Source organism: Podarcis gaigeae (genome assembly GCF_964106915.1).
Source record: "Podarcis gaigeae genome assembly, chromosome: 6".
Taxonomy (NCBI): Eukaryota; Metazoa; Chordata; class Lepidosauria; order Squamata; family Lacertidae; genus Podarcis; species Podarcis gaigeae.
In genome coordinates, this window is record NC_139682.1 from 72,733,597 (window position 1) to 72,752,647 (window position 19,051).

The following is a 19,051-nucleotide window of genomic DNA, read 5'->3' on the forward strand; positions in this document are numbered from 1 at the left end:
AGCAGCCTGCCACCCGTCGCGAGGGGCGTCCTGAAGGAGAGCGCCCCTCGCGCCGGGCAGACATCGGCCAGCCCCACAAGCTTGGGGGACAGCAGGGAGGCGCAGCGCCGCCATTCCGCTGTTCCTCGACCTGGTTCGGTTTCCCCCAGCTTTTGGGGGGAAATAAAGGGGAAATTTTTTTCCTTTATTTCCCCCCAAAAAAACTAGGTGCGTCCTATGGGACGGAGCATCCTATGGGATAAAAAATACGGTAAGTTGGTGACTATTCTCGTCTTGAGTTGTTTGTTTTGTTTTCTGCACAGTTATACCTTGGTCGTTGAACACCTTGGTGCTCGGACGTTTTGGCTCCCAAATGTCGCAAACCCGGAAGTGAGTGTTCCGGTTTGTGAATGTTCTTGGGAACCTGAATGTCCGACGGGGGTTCAGTGGCTTCCAATCAGCTGCAGGAGCTTCCTGCAGCCAGTCAGAAGCTGCGCTTTGGTTTCTGAACATTTTGGAAGTCGAATGGACTTCCAGAACAGATTCTGTTCGACTTCTGAGATACGACTGTATTTAATATTTTATTTTTATTTTGTTATTTATTAAATTTGTATACTGCCCTATAACTTGTAGGGCGGCTGACAACACAAAGTTACAATGTAGGAAGTGAAAAAGACATAATAAAAATAATCAAAGCACAAAAGACACCATAAAAATAAATAAAACACAAAAAGCAGTCAAAACAATACTGATGTATACACACTAATAAACAATACGCTCTCCAACAAAATCCCCTAAACAGTACTCCAGCCCACAAACACAAAAATCCAAAGTAACCTATAAAATTTAACAACAATTTAAAGCGGCACCCACCCAAGTTAAAACCCCATCACTGTTAAAACAATAATTTTATCACTTGTAAGCCACTTGTGCTAAGCGAATATGGCTCTACTTTGTTTGGGGGCTGCCTGGTTGGTGTTGACTTAGAACGTGTTCTAGTATTCAATGTGTTATCCATATTCCCTTATGTTTTTCCCATAATGAACCAACAATCTTGGTTAAAAGTCAAACTGTCTCTGGGCTTGGTGTTCACCTTGCACCTAAACCTCCTATACAAGCTACGAAGCGTTTTGAGTTAATTGGCAGCGGCAGAAAAATGAAAGAAGCACAAATACCTGAGCTTGCATTTACACAAAACGAGATTGAAACAACCAGTTTCCCTGACATTCTCTTTGTTTACCCAAGTTTTCCTGGACTCTGGCTCTTAATTGTTTTTTTTTTTTTCCTACACAGCTCAGTTATATTTGTGAGCATTTTGTTTCTCTATTTTGTTAAAAAAAATCTTACTGTCTGTTCTGTTCTTGTCTTTATGTAAACTGCTTAGATTTTTATTAAAATGTTATCAATAAATAGATGTGGACATACCAACACTAGCCCCTGTATTTTCAGGACTTTTGTCCATGCTAGTTCTACATGCAGACATCATTTTTACACACCTGGATATAAATGTCATTGTTACCTGCTGGAGATTCTCAAGGGCATTTTGCTAGCCACTGTTTGAGATAGTATTAGATTCCCCCCCCCCCTTCCATCAAGGATTTTGGGAAGTGTGACAAAATATAGCCTAAATGACCAATCTAAGATCTGCTACCAAAATGCATTCTCTCTCTCTCTCTCTCTCTCTCTCTCTCTCTCTCTCTCTCTCTCTCAATTTCAACTGACTGCTTCTATAATGTCTTCTAGTCTCAGGCCATGAGCAGTGAACCTGACCTCCTTGATCAAGTGTTTGAAGCAGTTGAGAAGGGTGTTGGCACTGAAAACAGTTGCTCTCTTCTTACAGCCATGGACACTTTGCTAAATTCTGCAAAAGTGAAGGACACGGTAGGTCTTACAAAAATTTCAAAGGAAAGAATATTCCACTGTTGAAATCTGGCTAATGAATTAACTTCCTGAAATATTTACACTTTGTGGAGGTGCTCATCCTTGGCTCAAGTGACTTGGTGTAGTCTTGCTATAAGTAGAACCTGCAACAAAACATTGCTTGTGTTGTGTGCTCCTTTTGGGGTTTGTGCCGCACATATTCTCTTCTGTTAATATGTTTATTCAGTTTCTCCCTTCCTTTCCATTTTTCCTCCAGTAGAAACCTAGCATTCTGTGAGCTCCAAATGCACCCGGTACTCACCAGGGTGTTTTCTAAAGTTTTGTTTTTGCCCTTCTGCAAATCGTGGCCCAAATCCCCCAAGCCTGCTAACAACTCCCTCTATGTGTTAATGCTGTTTTAGTCTGCTTAAGAATTAGCAGTCCAGGAACCGGTTTGCTGCTAGTACATAGGATGGGAGCTCTGTGTACACGCTTCTTTCCCTCAGTCCCTTTTCTGTTCTGGCACAACAGAGTATGTAAGCATGTCCTTGTAAATCTTGGATGAAGTCAGTGGTGCTGCGATCTTAAGGAAGCACGCTTGCGAGTCTCTCTTCCTGCACTGCTCCTCTGCAAAATGGGTCTAGTTCATTCAGAGGTGCTGCAGTGAAAAATGTGCTGCATTATGAGGCTGCAGGTACAGAAGGGGTTGGTGCTTTCCATCTCTGTAGCTGCCAGTTTGCTCAAACGCTGTTTCAGGGGTTCCTTAACTTTTAATATAGGCTTCCTCTTTTATTTAGAGAAACATGAGTGGTTGTATTAGATATTTGGAGGCAGGGGAGCCTGAAAAGTTCACGTATACATGTGGGACATTCTATGTATCTTTCTGAATCGCAGCCCATGTCTTTGAGTTGGAGCAAGCAGTTGTGTAATTTGAATGGACAATTAAGTTATCATAATACCCAAATTAAGAACATGAGGTCTCGTGGTGGTGGTGGTGGGTTTGGTTTGGGGTTGTTTTCCAACTTGGAGTCTGAAGTATCACTCTTACGTTGGGGTGGGGATTCACTCTTTAGCATTTCTCTTGAAGAGATATGTACAGTAGCTGCTTGAGTAGCACCCTTAAGCTTACTTCATGTTGTGTTCCTTGGCAAATGGATTAGTATAGTTTCTTTCCCCCTTGTTTTCAGGAAAATGAATGACTCGTAGAAGCTTGGAAAATCCCCAAATTCAGAATTGCTTATGTCTTACTGATCCTGGGGTACATCAGTGCATGTTCACTTAAACCAGCCTTTCTTAACATTTGGATCCCCAGATGTTGTTGAACTACAACTCCCATCACCCCTAGCTAGAAAGGCCAGAGCTCAGGGATGATGGGAGTTGTAGTCCAACAAACATCTGGGGACCCACAGGTTGAGAACCACTGACTTAAACTTTATATCCCCTCACATTTTAATGTTTAGCACTACAAATATATTGGTTGCAAGCAAATCATCCCTTAGGTTCGGTGCCTGTTCAGCTCAGGGTTCAGAGTTAAACATTTTTTTGTTGAGCGATCTCCAGTTGAACAGGGCTGGGGAAAATATCTATGTAAGATACTAGAGAGCTGGACTTAAAACTTCCAGCCAGGCCAAATTGAAAGTAGCCATTTAGACGGGCAATGGACCTGTCTTGGCAGGAAGTAGCTTCCTTTTATTAAAACATGTTCCATATCCCTGAGAGCCTACGGGGATCAGCAACAGAAAATAAAGTATCCAGTTACTTGGTTATTAATTTATTTGTCACTGGTTCACACAAACCTTGACTTAGCATGAATCTGTGGGCTCCCAGAGAAGAGCAAGCAGTTTCTTTGCTCCTCCCCAGTCACATTTGCTGCCATTGGCTTAGTGTGCTGTCCAAACCTGAATTTGTGGTTAAGCTCTCTCCAGACCTAACCACAAAAAACCTCTGTCAGTTTGGGGAGAGTTTTAACCACAAGCTCAGGTTCAGACAATACACTAAACCAAACCAAACCTTGGCTTTGCAGTAGCAAACAAATCCTAATGAGGAGTAAAGCAAATGCAAGCTTTTCTCCAGGAGCCTGTGTGTTCATGCTAAACTGCTTCTCCCAATACGATCTGAACTGGACCCTACAATCGTCATAGGAGGCCCTTCTTTGTGTGCCTCCTTCACAAGAGGTCCGGAGGGTGGCAACACGAGAACGGGTCTTCTCTGCAGTGGCTGCCTCAGTTTGTTGGCTGCTCTCCCCACTGAGGTTTGCCTCACATCATCATCATCATCATCATATCTTTAGGCGCCAGGCAAAAACATTCCTCTATAACCAGGCCTTTGGTCTTTTAACTATCTATGGCCTTTTAGATGTGGGCAGGGTGTTTTTAATGTATTTTTTCCTCTTAGTTTTAATGTATCTATGTGGAGCTGGGATTGTCTATCTGTCTGTGTGGTTGCTTGCAAGTAGCTTCTGGTTGTCCTGGGCAAGATAAAGCAACTGGCAAATTTAATAAATTAAATAATAGAACTAAAAACAAGTTGTGGCTTGGTGGGATATGCAAACCAGTCCACTGTATGCTTAGGACTGGATGAATGCATTGGACATTTAAAGAGACTATATTATGCTAGTGAAGGCAAAGGTTATTCATATATTTCTTTGGAATATATATATTTTAAAGATTTTACAAGTATTTGATGAGACTACCGTGTTTTTGTGTAAAACACAGTTGTAATTCTAAAAATGAATTTTAGCAATGTCCTGGATGTTGCCCGTTGAGCTGCCAGGGTTTAAAATCTGACATGATGAGCTCTTGTAAACAGAAACCACATAGATTATTCTGTATGATTGCAATCCTCGTCTATTGTTGACTTACTCAGCAAGGGTGATGAAAATTTAATCAGATGCATTATTGGCCCCCAGAGGATTTGACCTTGTAGTGACATAGCCGAGAGTAAAAAAGCTATGAAGGGATTCATTTGTGGTAAAAAAAAGAAAAAAGAAAAAGAAAAAAGGGAGGGGGCTATATTTTTTAATGAGCTACAGCTTTTGTGGGAGTGGCTTGGTTTCAAGCTGTGCAAAATTATGGTGCAGGACAATTGGCCTTTGCAAAACCGCGTATGCATCTCTTCGGCAATCATAAAATCTAAGTGATGACATCATTGATCTTGCTTAAAGAGTAAGTAGATTCTGCAAAGGAATACTGACTGGTTGCTATGACAATGTGGCTCTTTCCAGCTGCTGATTTTCTTACTTGGAACGCAGGGGTTTACATGCAGGATCCAGGCTCTGCGTGATAAGCTGTGGATCTTCCTGGTTCAGTCATTTTATGCTGTTCGTCACACACAGAGCTGGAAGCTGCTGAAGGCAGACGATCAACAGAACATACAAGCAGGTAGGCGAGCTGTCGAGAGCTTAGCACGTTGCATAACAGCTGTGCCCTTATTAAAGAAATGAGAGGAGCTGGCAATTAATGATAGCTGGGAGAATATGTTGATGAGCCTTCTGCTCTCAAATAGTACATAATAATTTAACAAAAACGCTCCTAATATCCTGCTCTGCCAGCTTCAAGCATGGAAGCCAAGTGATTGTATGTCCCTATTGTGAACAACGGCGCTTGCGTGTTATTACTGCAGATGCATGGAACTGCAGATATGTGGAATCAAATAAATAGGTAGGCTGTCTTTTGTTTGTACTTAGAATATTGAAAGATGGGATTTATTTTAAGCACTTGGGCATGGTAGAAAGAATTCTATACCAAGCTGATGGCTGGTTTAGTACATGTAGCAGATGGAGGGTTTTACTTTGCATTCCATACCATGGAAAGCTTTAATTTTGCCTAATAACAGATCCCGGTTACTGTCACCCTCACAATTGATATGGTGCTGTTGTTGCTGCAGAAGAATCTTCATGGAAGCTTCATAGCGGCCGCTGAAATGTAAGCAGCAGAATTTGAGCCTTTAAACAAAAGGAGTCTTGCTGTGGCTCCTTTGCCTCCCCTTTGTTTTCAAATGTATGGAACAAAATCTTGCAGATGAGGTACCTGAAAATGGCTTCAGGGCAATGCTTCTGTATTTGTGCTGTGGTCATGTAGTTTCTTTAATCAGGAAAGCAAGCTACATATTCAGGATTGCAGCATTCTGCAAAGCAGTTGGGTAGCAATAAACGAATGCTAGAAAAACAACAGTACCTCCTTGCTTGTATTAAGAACAATCTGGATAAGCTAGATTGTGGGGTGTTATTTAAAGGCTGTAACTTCAGCTCCCCACCCCCTTCGTTTCCTGATTATCAGTGGCTCAAAGTCGTGTTGGGAATAGAATTGGTTTTGGAGAGTCAGAATCTATCATTCTAAACAGTGCTTTATAGTGTAAAAGTACTAGGTTCTATAGATGTGAGACCGTAACCAACCCTGTGTTTGCGAAGTTAGTGTTGTGCCTTCAACCCCTAACGTGGTTTTGTGCTTTCAAATAATCTGCAGCATTCATCCTTGCATTTTAATTATAATATCAAAAAACAGAAATATGTCATTATTTGCAATTGTATGTATTTGTATAAGCAGAAACTGGACATATTTTCCTTTGGCAGCTATTGGAATGTTCACATGAACTTCCAGAGAGGCATATAATTTCATTTAGGGATTTCAGGAGACTGGAGGGTTTTGTTTTGTGTTTTTAATGGCAGTAATAATAGGCTAAAAAATAGAGATAAGCTCTTCAGTTTATGGGTTCCCAATGGAACAACTCGTATTTGTACTGATGTGTTACGATATGTGTGAACACACACACACACACACACACACACACACATATATATATGAGATAGAGGCATCCCTAAAAATAAACCTCATGATGCCATTTTCAGCCTCATGGCTTTCCTTCCAGAACAGAGGTTCACCGAGGAACTAAATGAACAAGGGTTTTTTTGGGGGGTAAAATTTACTCTTACTTGCATATTTTATGAAAGCAATAATATGTATCTAGCGCAGTCATTTTTAGAGTGGATGGAGTGAAAAGCTTTACAGAATCCAGGCACATAAATATTGCTCCCTGGCAAAGGCTATTCTGAACCAAGTGCACTTCCTCTCATGTTTGCATCTGTCTAGTGTAGGTTACGTAAGCACTGCAGAAATCTCACATCTGGGAGCTTCAGCGAAGCATGCTCTATTTGGAAACTTCATATATGGTGAGCTGTGTCACCAGGCCAAAGAGGCTTGTGTGATCACCTCGGAATAACCAAAACATAGCTTTGCTTACAGAGGAAATATAGATTCACAGTAATTGACCAAAACCACAGAAGTGAGATAACAAGGAGGCACTTGTGTGTTAAAGGAGTGTCATGGCCTACAATAAAGTTGCCTATAGCTGCAAGTAAACCAACTCGTTCGTCAGAATAATTTGTGACTCCCTTCTTTTCAAAAATGGAACAGATATACAATTTAAGGGATCCTTTCTAGAACCTGCCTGTTTCCCTTCATTCTGCACTTCAGGTCAAAAACTGCTATCATTTCTTAATTACTTGTGGTCTAAAATGTGACTCTTTTCTCAAATGCTGTCCTGTTTTACATAAAGGTTATTTTCCCTGAAGCTTCATTCCTTTTCTCCAGTATTTCTTTCTAAAGAAAGATATTCTTTTCTTATACAGCTGCTTTTGATAAAGGCGATGATAGAAGACCTACCAAAAAGCCCGTATTCACTAGTTCTCAGGTAAAACTACAACAAAAAATACCACAAGCTAGTAGTGTGTTAGCCAACTTCATTTCCTTGTAATTTTGACTGAGCTAATATACACCTATGATCATCTTGACCCTATATTTTTTGTTTCTTTGGGTGGGGAGAGGGCAGGGTACGTGAACTTTCCCATTGAAGGAAGAGGTCGGTTTAGGAATAGTCAATACTCTCAACCCCAAAAGAAGCAGTTTGCATTCTATTTCTCCTTGTATGCATCTCTGAAATGCTTTTTAAAAAATAAAAGCATATTTTCCCCAGGTTGCAACACAAAAAGTGTCCTACCTAGTGAATGGAGCTATTCAGTTTATTCATCCCATCAAATAAATACCCAGTGGACCTCCATATTTGGAGAGATTTTTGTGAGAGAATCCAACCCTAAATAAGGGGGTGGTGATGCATACAGTCGTACCTTGGTTTTTGAACAGCTTAGTTCATGAACAACTTGGAACTCGAACGTCGCAAACCCGGAAGCAAGTGTTCTCGTTTGCGAACTTTGCCTCGGAAGTTGAATGTCCAGTGAGGCTTCTGCGGCTTCCAATTGGCTGCAGGATGTTCCTGCAGCCAATTGGAAGCCACGCCTTGGTTTATGAATGTTTTGGAAGTACTGGACTTCATTTACAGGTACATTTATAATCTGCAAAACTAGAATCCTAGAAAAATGCCTGTACCAGGAGTGGGGGAAGGATGGACTCTTTGAAGATGTATTGCATCTCAGTTCTGTACATGGAACATCAGGCCTTCCAGTGTCCTCGGGGGAAGATTTATTTTAGTCTTCAGTGGTGTTCCTAGAGTTTTACTTTTGCTTGCCTGAAGGATGTATCCAGTTATTTTTATATATGGAAAAGCAAAAGATAAACTGTATGCTCCAGAAGAATTATGATGTGAAGTGCTTTCTAGTCCCTGGTGACCCCATCCATTGAGAATGAAGCCTGTTCAAATATGTTCACCTCTGGCCCAAATGCTGAGAAGTGATTTTAAAAAAATTACGGCACAATTTTATGCATATCTTAGAAGTCCGTCCCACCATATCCGGTGGAGCTTTCTCCTTAGGAAGCAAGCACGCCAGCTTGCCCCTGCAATTGAGGGGGCCGGCGCAGGGACGTCAGGATGCCATGTGACATCGCGGAATGTGTTGACATGTTGCAGGCATGCCGTGTGGTGTGCCGCACAAGTTGTGCGATTAAGGTGAACGTGTTGTGCGGCGTTTGTGTGCAGCCACTGGAATTTTGAGGGACCCCAGCTCCCTCCTTGAAAATTTGGGGGGCCCTTAAGCAACCTTAGATGTTTAAACTAGCTGTTGTTTCCAAACCTCAGAAATGGAGATAAGAATGTTTTCTTCAAGTGTGGTAGTTAAGACTCATGCTGAACTAAATAGCTAAGTTTTCAGAGTAAGTAACTGTGACTCTCCTACTGTTTTCCTTTTTTTTTCTGAATTATCATATTTTTCTCCTGTCAGTTAAACAGATGCACTACTGACAATTCTGGTCTAAAGCATCCTGCTTTGAAAGCATACAGAAAGCAAAACAGTTGGGGTGGTTCCTGCACTAATCAGGATAAAATGAAATCTGATGGATTAGGAGCATCTGGGCACACATCGGCTACCAACAGGAACGGCACTAATAAGGCTTTGAAACATGACGATTTAAAAGGGAAAGACAACAAAAAAGCTGTTTGCAAGATGATGAAAGAGTCCAAAATGGGGGAGAAAACGCCTTCGCCCAAGGCTAGAGCTGTTATAAAGCCCAAAACTGAAAATAATGGAAATGCAAAGGCCGAAAGCTTGCTTACCAAACAGGATTCTGAACGGTCTTTATCCGCTAGCGGACACAAAAATGTGGGAAGTGGCAAAGCCTCAAAAAATCAAGAAGGTAAAACTGCAGGTGCTAGACCCAAAGTACTCCCTGGAAGCTCAAGTGTACAGATTAAAGCAAAACCTTTGAAGAAGACCAGTGGAAAGGAATCTCCCTCTCTTATGGGCACAGAAACTCTAAGCAAGTCCACTAACTCCAGCACAGATCTACGGATGTCCATTGAACAGCTCGATGAACTGAAAGAGGAAAAATTAACAGATGAAGGCAAAAAGCACTCAGGTAATAGAGATTCCCTTTGGACCTGCCTCACAGATCGTTCACTGCAAAACGGGGGAAAAACTGTTTAAAAATCGCTTCTAAGTGGGTTGTAATTTTTTTTATTTGATTTTTGTAATTTAATGTTTTGATTGTAGAAAGGAAATTTAGATTGGTAAAATATGGACAGATACATAGCTAATCCTTTGAAAAATCTTCACAGTATTTTGAACAGCTGTTTGAAGATGAGGGTAAAATATATTTATTCCTTTGAGCATTTTTTTACTTTACATCTAATACATTTCATTTAGCTGCCATTACCTGGGGATGTCAGCTAAATTTGCAATCATAAGCTTAGGTTATTTGAATAGGAAGCATTTGGAGCAACTGTGGATAATCAAGGTTCATCTTTTGGGGGAGGAAGTGGTTGAAGCTAAGAGAGTGTATTTAAACCGTGAGATTTGAACTTTCCAGCAGATGCTCATTACATGGGTCTCTTTACTGTCTAATTCTATTTTTATTTTATCATACAGCTTTGAAAACAAAGCCTGCTTCGAAGATGTCTAATGGAGCTCCTGCTAAAAAACATGTTAATGATCTTGAGGCTAATGGTTCCATGAACAGGTCTGTTGGAAGTTGGGCTACTAGTTTTTCCATATTAATAGGATTTTATTTCCCTGTTGAAAATGAGGTTCATCAAGTCAAAACATTCTAAAACTTGTGTGTTTGTTCCAGGTTCTGTATTCTGGTTTATATTTGGATGGAGCAAGAAATTATAATTATTTTTGTTATATTCTCAGGACTTCGCATCATCCAACCATTTCATTCTGGCGCCATTCCCATGCTTGCCACAAAATTCTGCTTCCCAGATTCCTTAGAGAATTCAAGAAGACTATGGGGAGAGAGTGCTCTCACATTTGGGGAAGGTTTTTTTTTATTTAAAAAATGTGTTTTTCTTATTGCTTGTTACACTCTCCCTACCTTAGCACTGATAAGCTCTCACCCTCTCCTATGAGTCCTCAACATGTGCCAGAGGAGTGGGATTGGGGGCAACAGCCAGAATTTGTGAACCCCAGAATTCTATAGAGTTTTGTTTCATTGCTGCTTTATACCTCAACCCTCCCTAAAGATCATTTGAGACTCTCCATTTTGCAACTGTAAAATAATAACAGGATTCTGAGCTCGCTCAGTAATGGAGAGACAAGCTATATAGTCAACAAGAGATGTTGTTGCTTCTTAACATCCTATTTTCTCCCTTTTTAATCTGCTATGACTTTTTTCTTAGAGGCATTTTGTGCTTTTTCACATAGAAACGCGTGTAGGGCATGCAGACGCTTCAGTATCATGTTAACCTTCTAGATCTTTAATCTTACAAATAATTCAAGCATCGTGTTTCTGTTTTCAGTGTAAAGAAATGCAGTGGAAAGGGCAACAACGAAACCCTACCGCAGGCAGTTTTGAAGAAAAGGGGAAATGAATCTGGCAACTCTACCATGCAACAGAAGACAAAAAACATAGCTAACACTGTGAAAAATCAAGGTAAAGATTTGTCCTGTACGTGTAATGCTGACTTTGTATAAACCATTTCCAAACTGGGAATCTTTGTCAGAGATGCATGTGGTTAGATGACTAAACTGCAAAGCTAGGCACCCTTTCTTGAAGTAAGCGCCATTGAATTATACAGGTGTAACTTTCAAGGAAACATGCATTGTATTGAAGTGTAAGTAAAACTCAGATCCATTTGGGGGCATTCATAGGAGTGCTGCTCATCACTAATTTGCAGGGGCCATCTAATTAGGTTACAATGCCATACCTTCTTTTAGTGGTATGTGAGAAATCAATTTATAGTTTTCAAAACTAACCATGTGGCTAGTGTAATTACAGATCTCAAATATAGTGTAATAAATGCAGTCATAATACTGCAAAGACTTTTTCCCCTTTTAACGTAATTAATGATGGCAGTGTTCTAAGTTTTAGCCTAGTGATTGCTAGCTCTTGCCTGTTCCACAGTGTGGTTCTGGTTAGTAGTGATGATGCTTCCACAAAGGACAACTTTAATCTTCTGTTCATTTTTGGTCTATTTGTGTTTGAGTGTCCTTTTGACGTTCTTTTTGTATGGAAAGCCCTGACACAGTTGACATTCACTGCTCCTTCATATAATACACTCTGCAAATTGGAATGTAGCATAACCTTTAGATTTTTGTTTCGGTAGGTCCACCAGGAGAAACCCCAAATCTACTGAAGCCTGGACTTTCTCCTAAGCAAAATGAAGAAAAAAACATGACCCAATATCTAACTCAATCAGAGAAGCAACCTTCATCAAAGAAAAAGTCTAAATCTCCACAGACAGCTTCAGTTAAAGCCACAGCAAAAATAATAATAACATCCAAAACCCAAAACCATTCAAAGAAGAGTGAAATGGTGAACAATAAAGACCAAAAACAGAAAATAGTTACAGGGCAACCTGCTCCAAAGCTTCCTTCTTCAAGCCAGAAGCATTCCAGAAGCGAATCACCAGTTCAGAAGAATTTACATGCAGAAGGGCAAAAAAATTCAACTTCGTTGGGAACTCAGTTACATAGCAGTAACAAATCTAGCCCAGGGAAGAAGAACAACAGCAGAACATCTTTGCTTGAGATAGATAAGAGGCACATACCTGATTCAGAAAAAGTGACCCCTCTTGAAGAGAGAGACATGAAAGGAAATTTGGAACATCATTGTGTTGCAGAGCTGAAAACTGAAAAGATAGCAAAACAGGTTCATAAGAATGAAGATGATAAATCACTTGTAAACAAAACAACTGTACAAGAATTGCAACATGTCCGAGAAGAGAAGGGTGTGACTTGTGCAAATGTTAGCCAGAATCCTGCAATTTTAGCTTCTAAAGAATTGAAGTGCAAAATACTCCCTGATTCTGTTGTCTACCAGAATCTCTTGGAACAGACAGAAGAGAACCTTTTAACACAAGTAACATCGGCCGGCTGCAAATCTAATGATACCTCAAAGGATGTTAACTATCTTGAAGATCCATTGCACAGCTTGTCTGAAACGGCCAATGACAGCTCTAACTCTGAACATGAGGGGAGGAAATCTTCTAAGGTCTGTATAATGGGCTCTGAAAGCGCTGATGAATTCTCTGATAAATCTGCCTTGACTGAATCCCAATCGGCTACGGTGGAATCAGATGCTGCTTCAAAATCTTTTGTAGAGCATGTTGCAGAAAAATGCTCATCTAAAGACACCGATACCACAGAGACCCCAGAGAGCTATGAGAACTCAGAGGCCCCCTTTGCAGATCACTGGAATCTGAGTTCCAGTGCACTTGATCCAAAAGAAAGCCCTGAATCGGACACTGGCAGTGCAACAACATCATCTGACGATATAAAGCCAAGATCGGAAGACTATGATGCAGGAGGGTCTCAGGATGACGAGGGGTCCAATGAAAGAGGGATTTCAAAGTGCAGCACTATGATATGCCATGATTTCCTTGGCAGAAGCAGCAGTGATACAAGTACACCCGAAGAACTCAAAATCTATGACACAAGTCTGAGGATAGAAGTGAAAATGAAAAAGGAAAACTCTGATCTCTTCCGTGTTATTTCAACAAGTGATGATGAGATCCCTAGAAAAAGGCCTGAAATGTGGCTGCACCAAGGTGATGAGAAAAGGGGCGGTTCCAGGGGGAATAATGCTAATTTTGCCGCTGCACAGTTTCCTCAAGAAGCTGATCAAGTCTCCTCTTCGGCTGATGAAACGGAGGATGAAAAGTCTGAAACTGAAAATGTCGTAGAAAACCTGCCTCCACCAGAAATCCCTGTTCAGCAGTTCCATGGAATTGTGAATCTCGCATTTGAAGATGCAGCAGAAAATGATACTGAAAGTCAAGAATTCCCTGCCACCAAAAACTTTAAGCGTTCAGTATTGCTTTCAGTGGATGAATGTGAAGAATTGGGATCTGACGATGGTGGAGAGGTCCACACCTCCCTCCAGCGTTCTCTGGATGCTGCAACACCTTCTGATGTGTTTGATGGCACTTCCCATGAGGATCATGGCAAGACATTTTATTCAAGATACTCCTTGGAGATTGAAGACGGATTCCTGGAGTGTAAGGAGAATGATAAGGAAAGGTTAGAGAAAAGTGAGAATGCTTCTGTAGACCCTTGTGGCAATGAGCAAAAACCCAAGGACAAGAGTACTCCAGTTATGGAACAGAAGCCTGCCGAGAAAGATCTGATTGTGAGACATAGTCCGTCTCCTGCAGAAGTTAAGGAAAACGCCAAGAGTGAAGAGAACCATGAATTTCAATGTAATAAAGTCTCAGACAACGACACAAAATCTCAAGGAAGACCATGTCACCTCGATCTTCATCAAAGAGAGAATACTGAGTTACAAAAGAACAATTCTGCAAAACCTGTAGACCCAAGTAGGAGTCATATACTGATTCAGGAAGGCCACGTGAAAGAGATTGATTCAGCATCTACTGAATACGCTAACTCTGCTTTATCCGCAGGTAACGTACAGAAATAAAAGCATTAAGTTCCTCAAGATATTACGTATTAGTGGAATATTAGATTTATAGTTGGGTTTGAGACACTAACTCTAGCAAATACCTTTAGAAATTTTATCCAAACTGTTATAGAATTAAATGCTTATGTTTCAAACAAAATCTTAAGTTGCATACCATATTCTCGACCATAATAGAATATGTATGACGCTGTCCAGTGGGCAGCTGGGAATATTTATCATGGGCAAAGCAGAGAGTGGGATGCTGTTCCCTGCTCTTGAGTTCATTTTTGACCCAACAGAACATAGGCAATATCATCTTTTAATGGAAACCTGGCTATCCATTGGTTCAGCAGCCTATATGATTCACATAAATATATATCTATATCTATATATATCTATATCAAAGTGGGATGTGCAATAAGTGCATTAATCTTCTCAATTAAAAGTGCTCTGCGTATTTGCCTTTTAAGAGCTATATTCATTATTGTTTCTGTTTTGCACAGAGCTAGGGTCTCCTCTTAAGCTGATGTTGGATTCAGTGGGGCCCTTGCCATTGGCCTCAGCAGAAGCTGGCCTCGACTCTTAAGATACTTTTTCAGAATTATTGTAATTCTGAGTTTTGCCAGTTGAAAAATAATTTCTTTTTTAAAAAAGAAAGGTCAGCTTTAAAACAAACAAACAGTTAATACATTTAAACTTATGCTTGCTTCACACGGTTAGGTAACTTCTTGTCTAGTTTTGTGTCTTCCTTAAAACAGGGATTCAACTTGGTACCCCCAAAGTACAACACAGAGAACCTGAATCTTTCAAACTTCTGTGTATTTAAGAGTTATAAACTGATGATTTGTGTTCTGAAGAACCATACGAATGGATGACTTATCAAGCTGTACTTCTTTTTGTTTGCTTGTCCTTGCTTGCAGCTGCCCTTTGCATGTGCAATACTTAAATATTAAGCCTGTGAATAAACCATTTGTTTTCGCCCCTTTGAGGTTGACTTGGCTTAAGTCACTGTTTAGTGATCATGTCCTCCCTTTCGTTTCCCCCTCCCTCGCTCTGCTCCTTCCTATTTTAAGTTATTATTTTAGTGGTTTTAGAAATCCATGTGCATTAAATGTTGGTTTACATGACTTGTCATTTTCTGTATCAGAAATTTTTTCCAATTATGGAGGTTTATTGTCAATTGCCAGTGGTGATTGCTGCTTTATTTATAAGCCGTATACTTCGTTTCATTTACTTTTTTAAATGCATTTTTAAAAATGGCTCAAATATTTGTGGACTTTGTATACAAGTTACATTTTTCCTTACCTCTTTAATCTGGTTGGATTGGTCCTGCTGCATTGAGTGAAGTATGCTGTACAAAAGCCCTGCAAAAGGGGAAAACCTGTGCAATTTTTACAATGTGTAGTATTGTGAATTATTTCAGGAGACATAGATGATTGTGACAGATTGACACAAACCTGCATGTATGAGCATCGGCCTCCAAAAACCCTTTCTCCAATTTACGAGATGGATGTTGGAGAAGCTTTTGAGCAGAGGATGGAGTCGGAACTGAACATTCTAGATGTGGATTTTGAAGATCAGCCGTTTGCAGAACAGGACTGGACTCTTCTCAGGCAACTGTTATCTGACCAGGAATCAAACTTAGACATCAAAAACTCTGTTCCTGAAGACCTTAACTTAGCACAATATCTCATCAACCAGACACTTTTTCTGGCACGAGACAGTTCACAACCTCAGGGTAAAGCACAGATTGACACTTTCAGTAGGTGGACTGAACTGATATCTCCACTGGATGATTCTTCAGCAAGCATCACAGTGGCAAGTTTTTCCTCTGAAGATTGTTCTTCCCCTCAAGGGGAATGGACAATTCTTGAACTAGAAACCCATCATTGAAGTGATCAAGTGTTTTGAGACAGGACTCCTCCCCTCTTCTTTTCCCTGTACCTCTGCAAGTGAATAGGTGATGCAATATTTCTATACAATAATAAATACTGCATCCGTCAAGAAGAGTCAGTCCTTGATATTGAAATGATCCTTTCTTTAAGTGGTCTGTTTCTAATTTAAGATTTAAACACAGGTAAAATAAACTTTTGAGATTTAAGGTGGATGTTTTTCTAAAAACTATTTTCAAGCATGTCTTCTTTTCTTTCTCTTCCTAGACTTAGGAAATTAGATGCCCTGTAAGAAAAAGCTTTGACTTACTCTCTCCTTTTTTCATTCATCACTTACTCATACATTTCCTAAATGCTCAATGAATTAAAATATGAATGCAGAATAAGTATTGCTATCCTTTTTTCTTCCATTGCTCTCCATACATAGTGACTTGGTGACTTCTTCAAAGATAAGCGATTCACAGTGATTACGTCAAAAGATGTGTGCCAACAGTACTTTCAATTCTAGAAATGTGTGTTTGGATTTGCAGGAAATAATAATAATAATAATAATGCAACTGTTTCTGAATTTATTTATAAACAGCAGCATGTTTGGGTTGTTTTCTCCAGGTTGATTTTTTGTACCTTTTTTGTTTTTGAAAATTCAATAAATTTCTAAATTGTTTAAATCTAAGATTGCACAGGAGTTACTGGAAGGGATACGTAGTGTTCTTTTTCTAGGAAGAAATATATGTTTACAGTGTTGTTAAATTGAAGGGGGGGAACCTCAAGAATTATTTATACAAAATCTAATACAGTTAACAGTTTTTTTTCTTTTAAGATGGTATTTAATAGCATGAGACAGGTGAAATATAATGAAGTAGTCTGCTCATTTCAAATTTCTGTCTTTTGTGTGCCGTATAGATCTATATTTGGATTCCTTAGAGTGTATTGGGTAGCACACTTCCCTTATCAAAGGACACTTTTAAAGGATTGGAATTCATATTTTTTGATCCCAAGCCTTTTTCCCAGTTACAGCTTATCATCTCGGGGGGGGGGGGGGTCTGGCTAATAGTGCAGGAACAGTGAAACACAATATCTATATGTGGTTTTTTTTAATTTCCTTTTCAATATGCATCCTATTTACTCTGTGACGAGAAAATTGGAATCCACTTCATAGGGAGTTCTTTCCATCCAAGTTCCAATGTAGATGGAATACTCAGATACTGATTTTTGTGTTCTATGATGCTCACTTAAATAAACTTAAAATGGATGGACCTTTTTGCTGTGAAGTAATTGGGCGAGATTTACCTGTCAGCGGAAGCCCTGCACAAAGACTTCTGTTTGCCCTGCCCCGCATGCTCGCCTGACCTTTGCTCTGGTGGGATGGAGAACCCATAGTACAGCACATGAGGGAAGGAGAGGGGAGATCTGTCAGATTATAGTGCTTGTGCAGTTGGAGCATTTGTCATAGCGCAAATAATAATAATAATAATAATAATAATAATAATAATAATAATAATAATAATAATAATAATATTTTATTATTTGTACCCCGCCCATCTGGCTGGGTTTCCCCAGCCACTCTGGGCAGCTTCCAAGACCAAAAATACACTAATTTGTCATACATTAAAAACTTCCCTGAACAGGGCTGCCTTCAGATGTCTTCTGAATGTCAGGTAGTTGTTTATCTCTTTGACATCTGATGGGAGGGCGTTCCACAGGGCGGGCGCCACTACCGAGAAGGCCCTCTGCCTGGTTCCCTGTAGCTTTGCTTCTCGCAATGAGGGAACTGCCAGGAGGCCCTCGGAGCTGGACCTCAGCGTCCGGGCAGAACGATGGGGGTGGAGACGCTCCTTCAGGTATACTGGACCGAGGCTCAACTCAAAGTTGAGTTCCACCCATTTTATTTTAGTAACGCATGTGGAAATGCAGCTTTTGAAGGATTCATGATTTCATTCTTCCCTCTCTGTCTATACTTAAAGATAAAGAGACCCCTGACCATTAGGTCCAGTCGTGGCCAACTCTGGGGTTGTGGTGCTCATCTCGCTTTATTGGCCGAGGGAGCCGGCGTACAGTTTCTGGGTCATGTGGCCAGCATGACTAAGCCGCTTCTGGTGAACCAGAGCAGCGCATGGAAACGCCGTTTACCTTCCCGCCGGAGTGGTACCTATTTATCTACTTGCACTTTGACGTGCTTTCGAACTGCTAGGTGGGCAGGAGAAGGGACAGAGCAACGGGAGCTCACCCTGTCTCAGGGATTCGAACCGCCAACCATCTGATCGGCAAGTCCTAGGCTCTGTGGTTTAACCCAAAGTGCCACCTGCGTCCCCCTGCCTATACTTAATAAATTAAAAAAGTAATTGAGATATTTGCATAGTGCCATTCCACTAAGAAAAATTCCCAGCTTTCAACGGAAATACATGAAAACATTAAAGTAAAACACCTAAATATCTCTATCTCTCTCACACACAAACGTGTCAGAAATTAAAAATGGTAGAAACTGTAAAGCGAAGATTAGAAAAGCAGCATAGAGATTAACATGGGCTTTTGTGGAAAGGTCATTCCAAAGGTGCGGTTCAGATTCCTGTGGGCATAGGTGGGCCTCCTGATCTTTGACTCAAAGAGCCATTCAAGGCTTCAAAGCTAAGCACTAGCAAGTTGAACTTTGAAACATACCAACACCCAGTGCAGTTTTTCAAAGACTGGCAACATGTAATCCATTTGGCTGGTCTCTGTTAGTAGCCCAGTGACCATTTTGCACTAGCGGTTTGCAGTAAGTCTTCAATGGCATTGTGAAAACCATTGCAGGTCTTGGCAATGCATAACAGCTTTCTGTGTACTTCAATAGTTAGATTTTTATTTCTGACAAACGTTGGGATTCATTTTGTAGCAAACATTTGGTGTATGTAATGGGGAAAGAAAGTTGAATAAATGTGGCAGGAAAAGAATAAAGCTTATGCTGTGTCAGCTCTTCCTAGTTCACTTACCCTTATTTTAAAAATATTTTATTAAAGATAAATATAATGAGTATAATATCATAAAATTCCCCAGTAA

The 19,051-nt window shown here is 40.3% G+C and overlaps 1 protein-coding gene across 6 annotated transcripts in view; it reads left to right on the plus strand.

The window, feature by feature from the left end:
* BTBD8 (BTB domain containing 8) overlaps positions 1-16,683 on the plus strand; it is a 45,127-nt gene extending 28,444 nt beyond the window's left edge. For 4 of the 6 annotated variants that reach the window (XM_083743156.1, XM_083743158.1, XM_083743160.1 and 1 more), the window contains 8 exons: positions 1,723-1,860; positions 5,063-5,219; positions 7,466-7,527; positions 9,008-9,641; positions 10,151-10,241; positions 11,023-11,156; positions 11,830-14,127; positions 15,547-16,683. In XM_083743156.1, coding sequence (XP_083599282.1) covers positions 1,723-1,860; positions 5,063-5,219; positions 7,466-7,527; positions 9,008-9,641; positions 10,151-10,241; positions 11,023-11,156; positions 11,830-14,127; positions 15,547-16,016 — 3,984 coding nt within the window. In that variant the 3' untranslated portion in view covers positions 16,017-16,683. The remainder of the gene's footprint in view (positions 1-1,722; positions 1,861-5,062; positions 5,220-7,465; positions 7,528-9,007; positions 9,642-10,150; positions 10,242-11,022; positions 11,157-11,829; positions 14,128-15,546) is intronic. The other 2 variants (XM_083743157.1, XM_083743161.1) reach the window with 1 other exon arrangement.
* Positions 16,684-19,051: the final 2,368 nt, after the last annotated feature.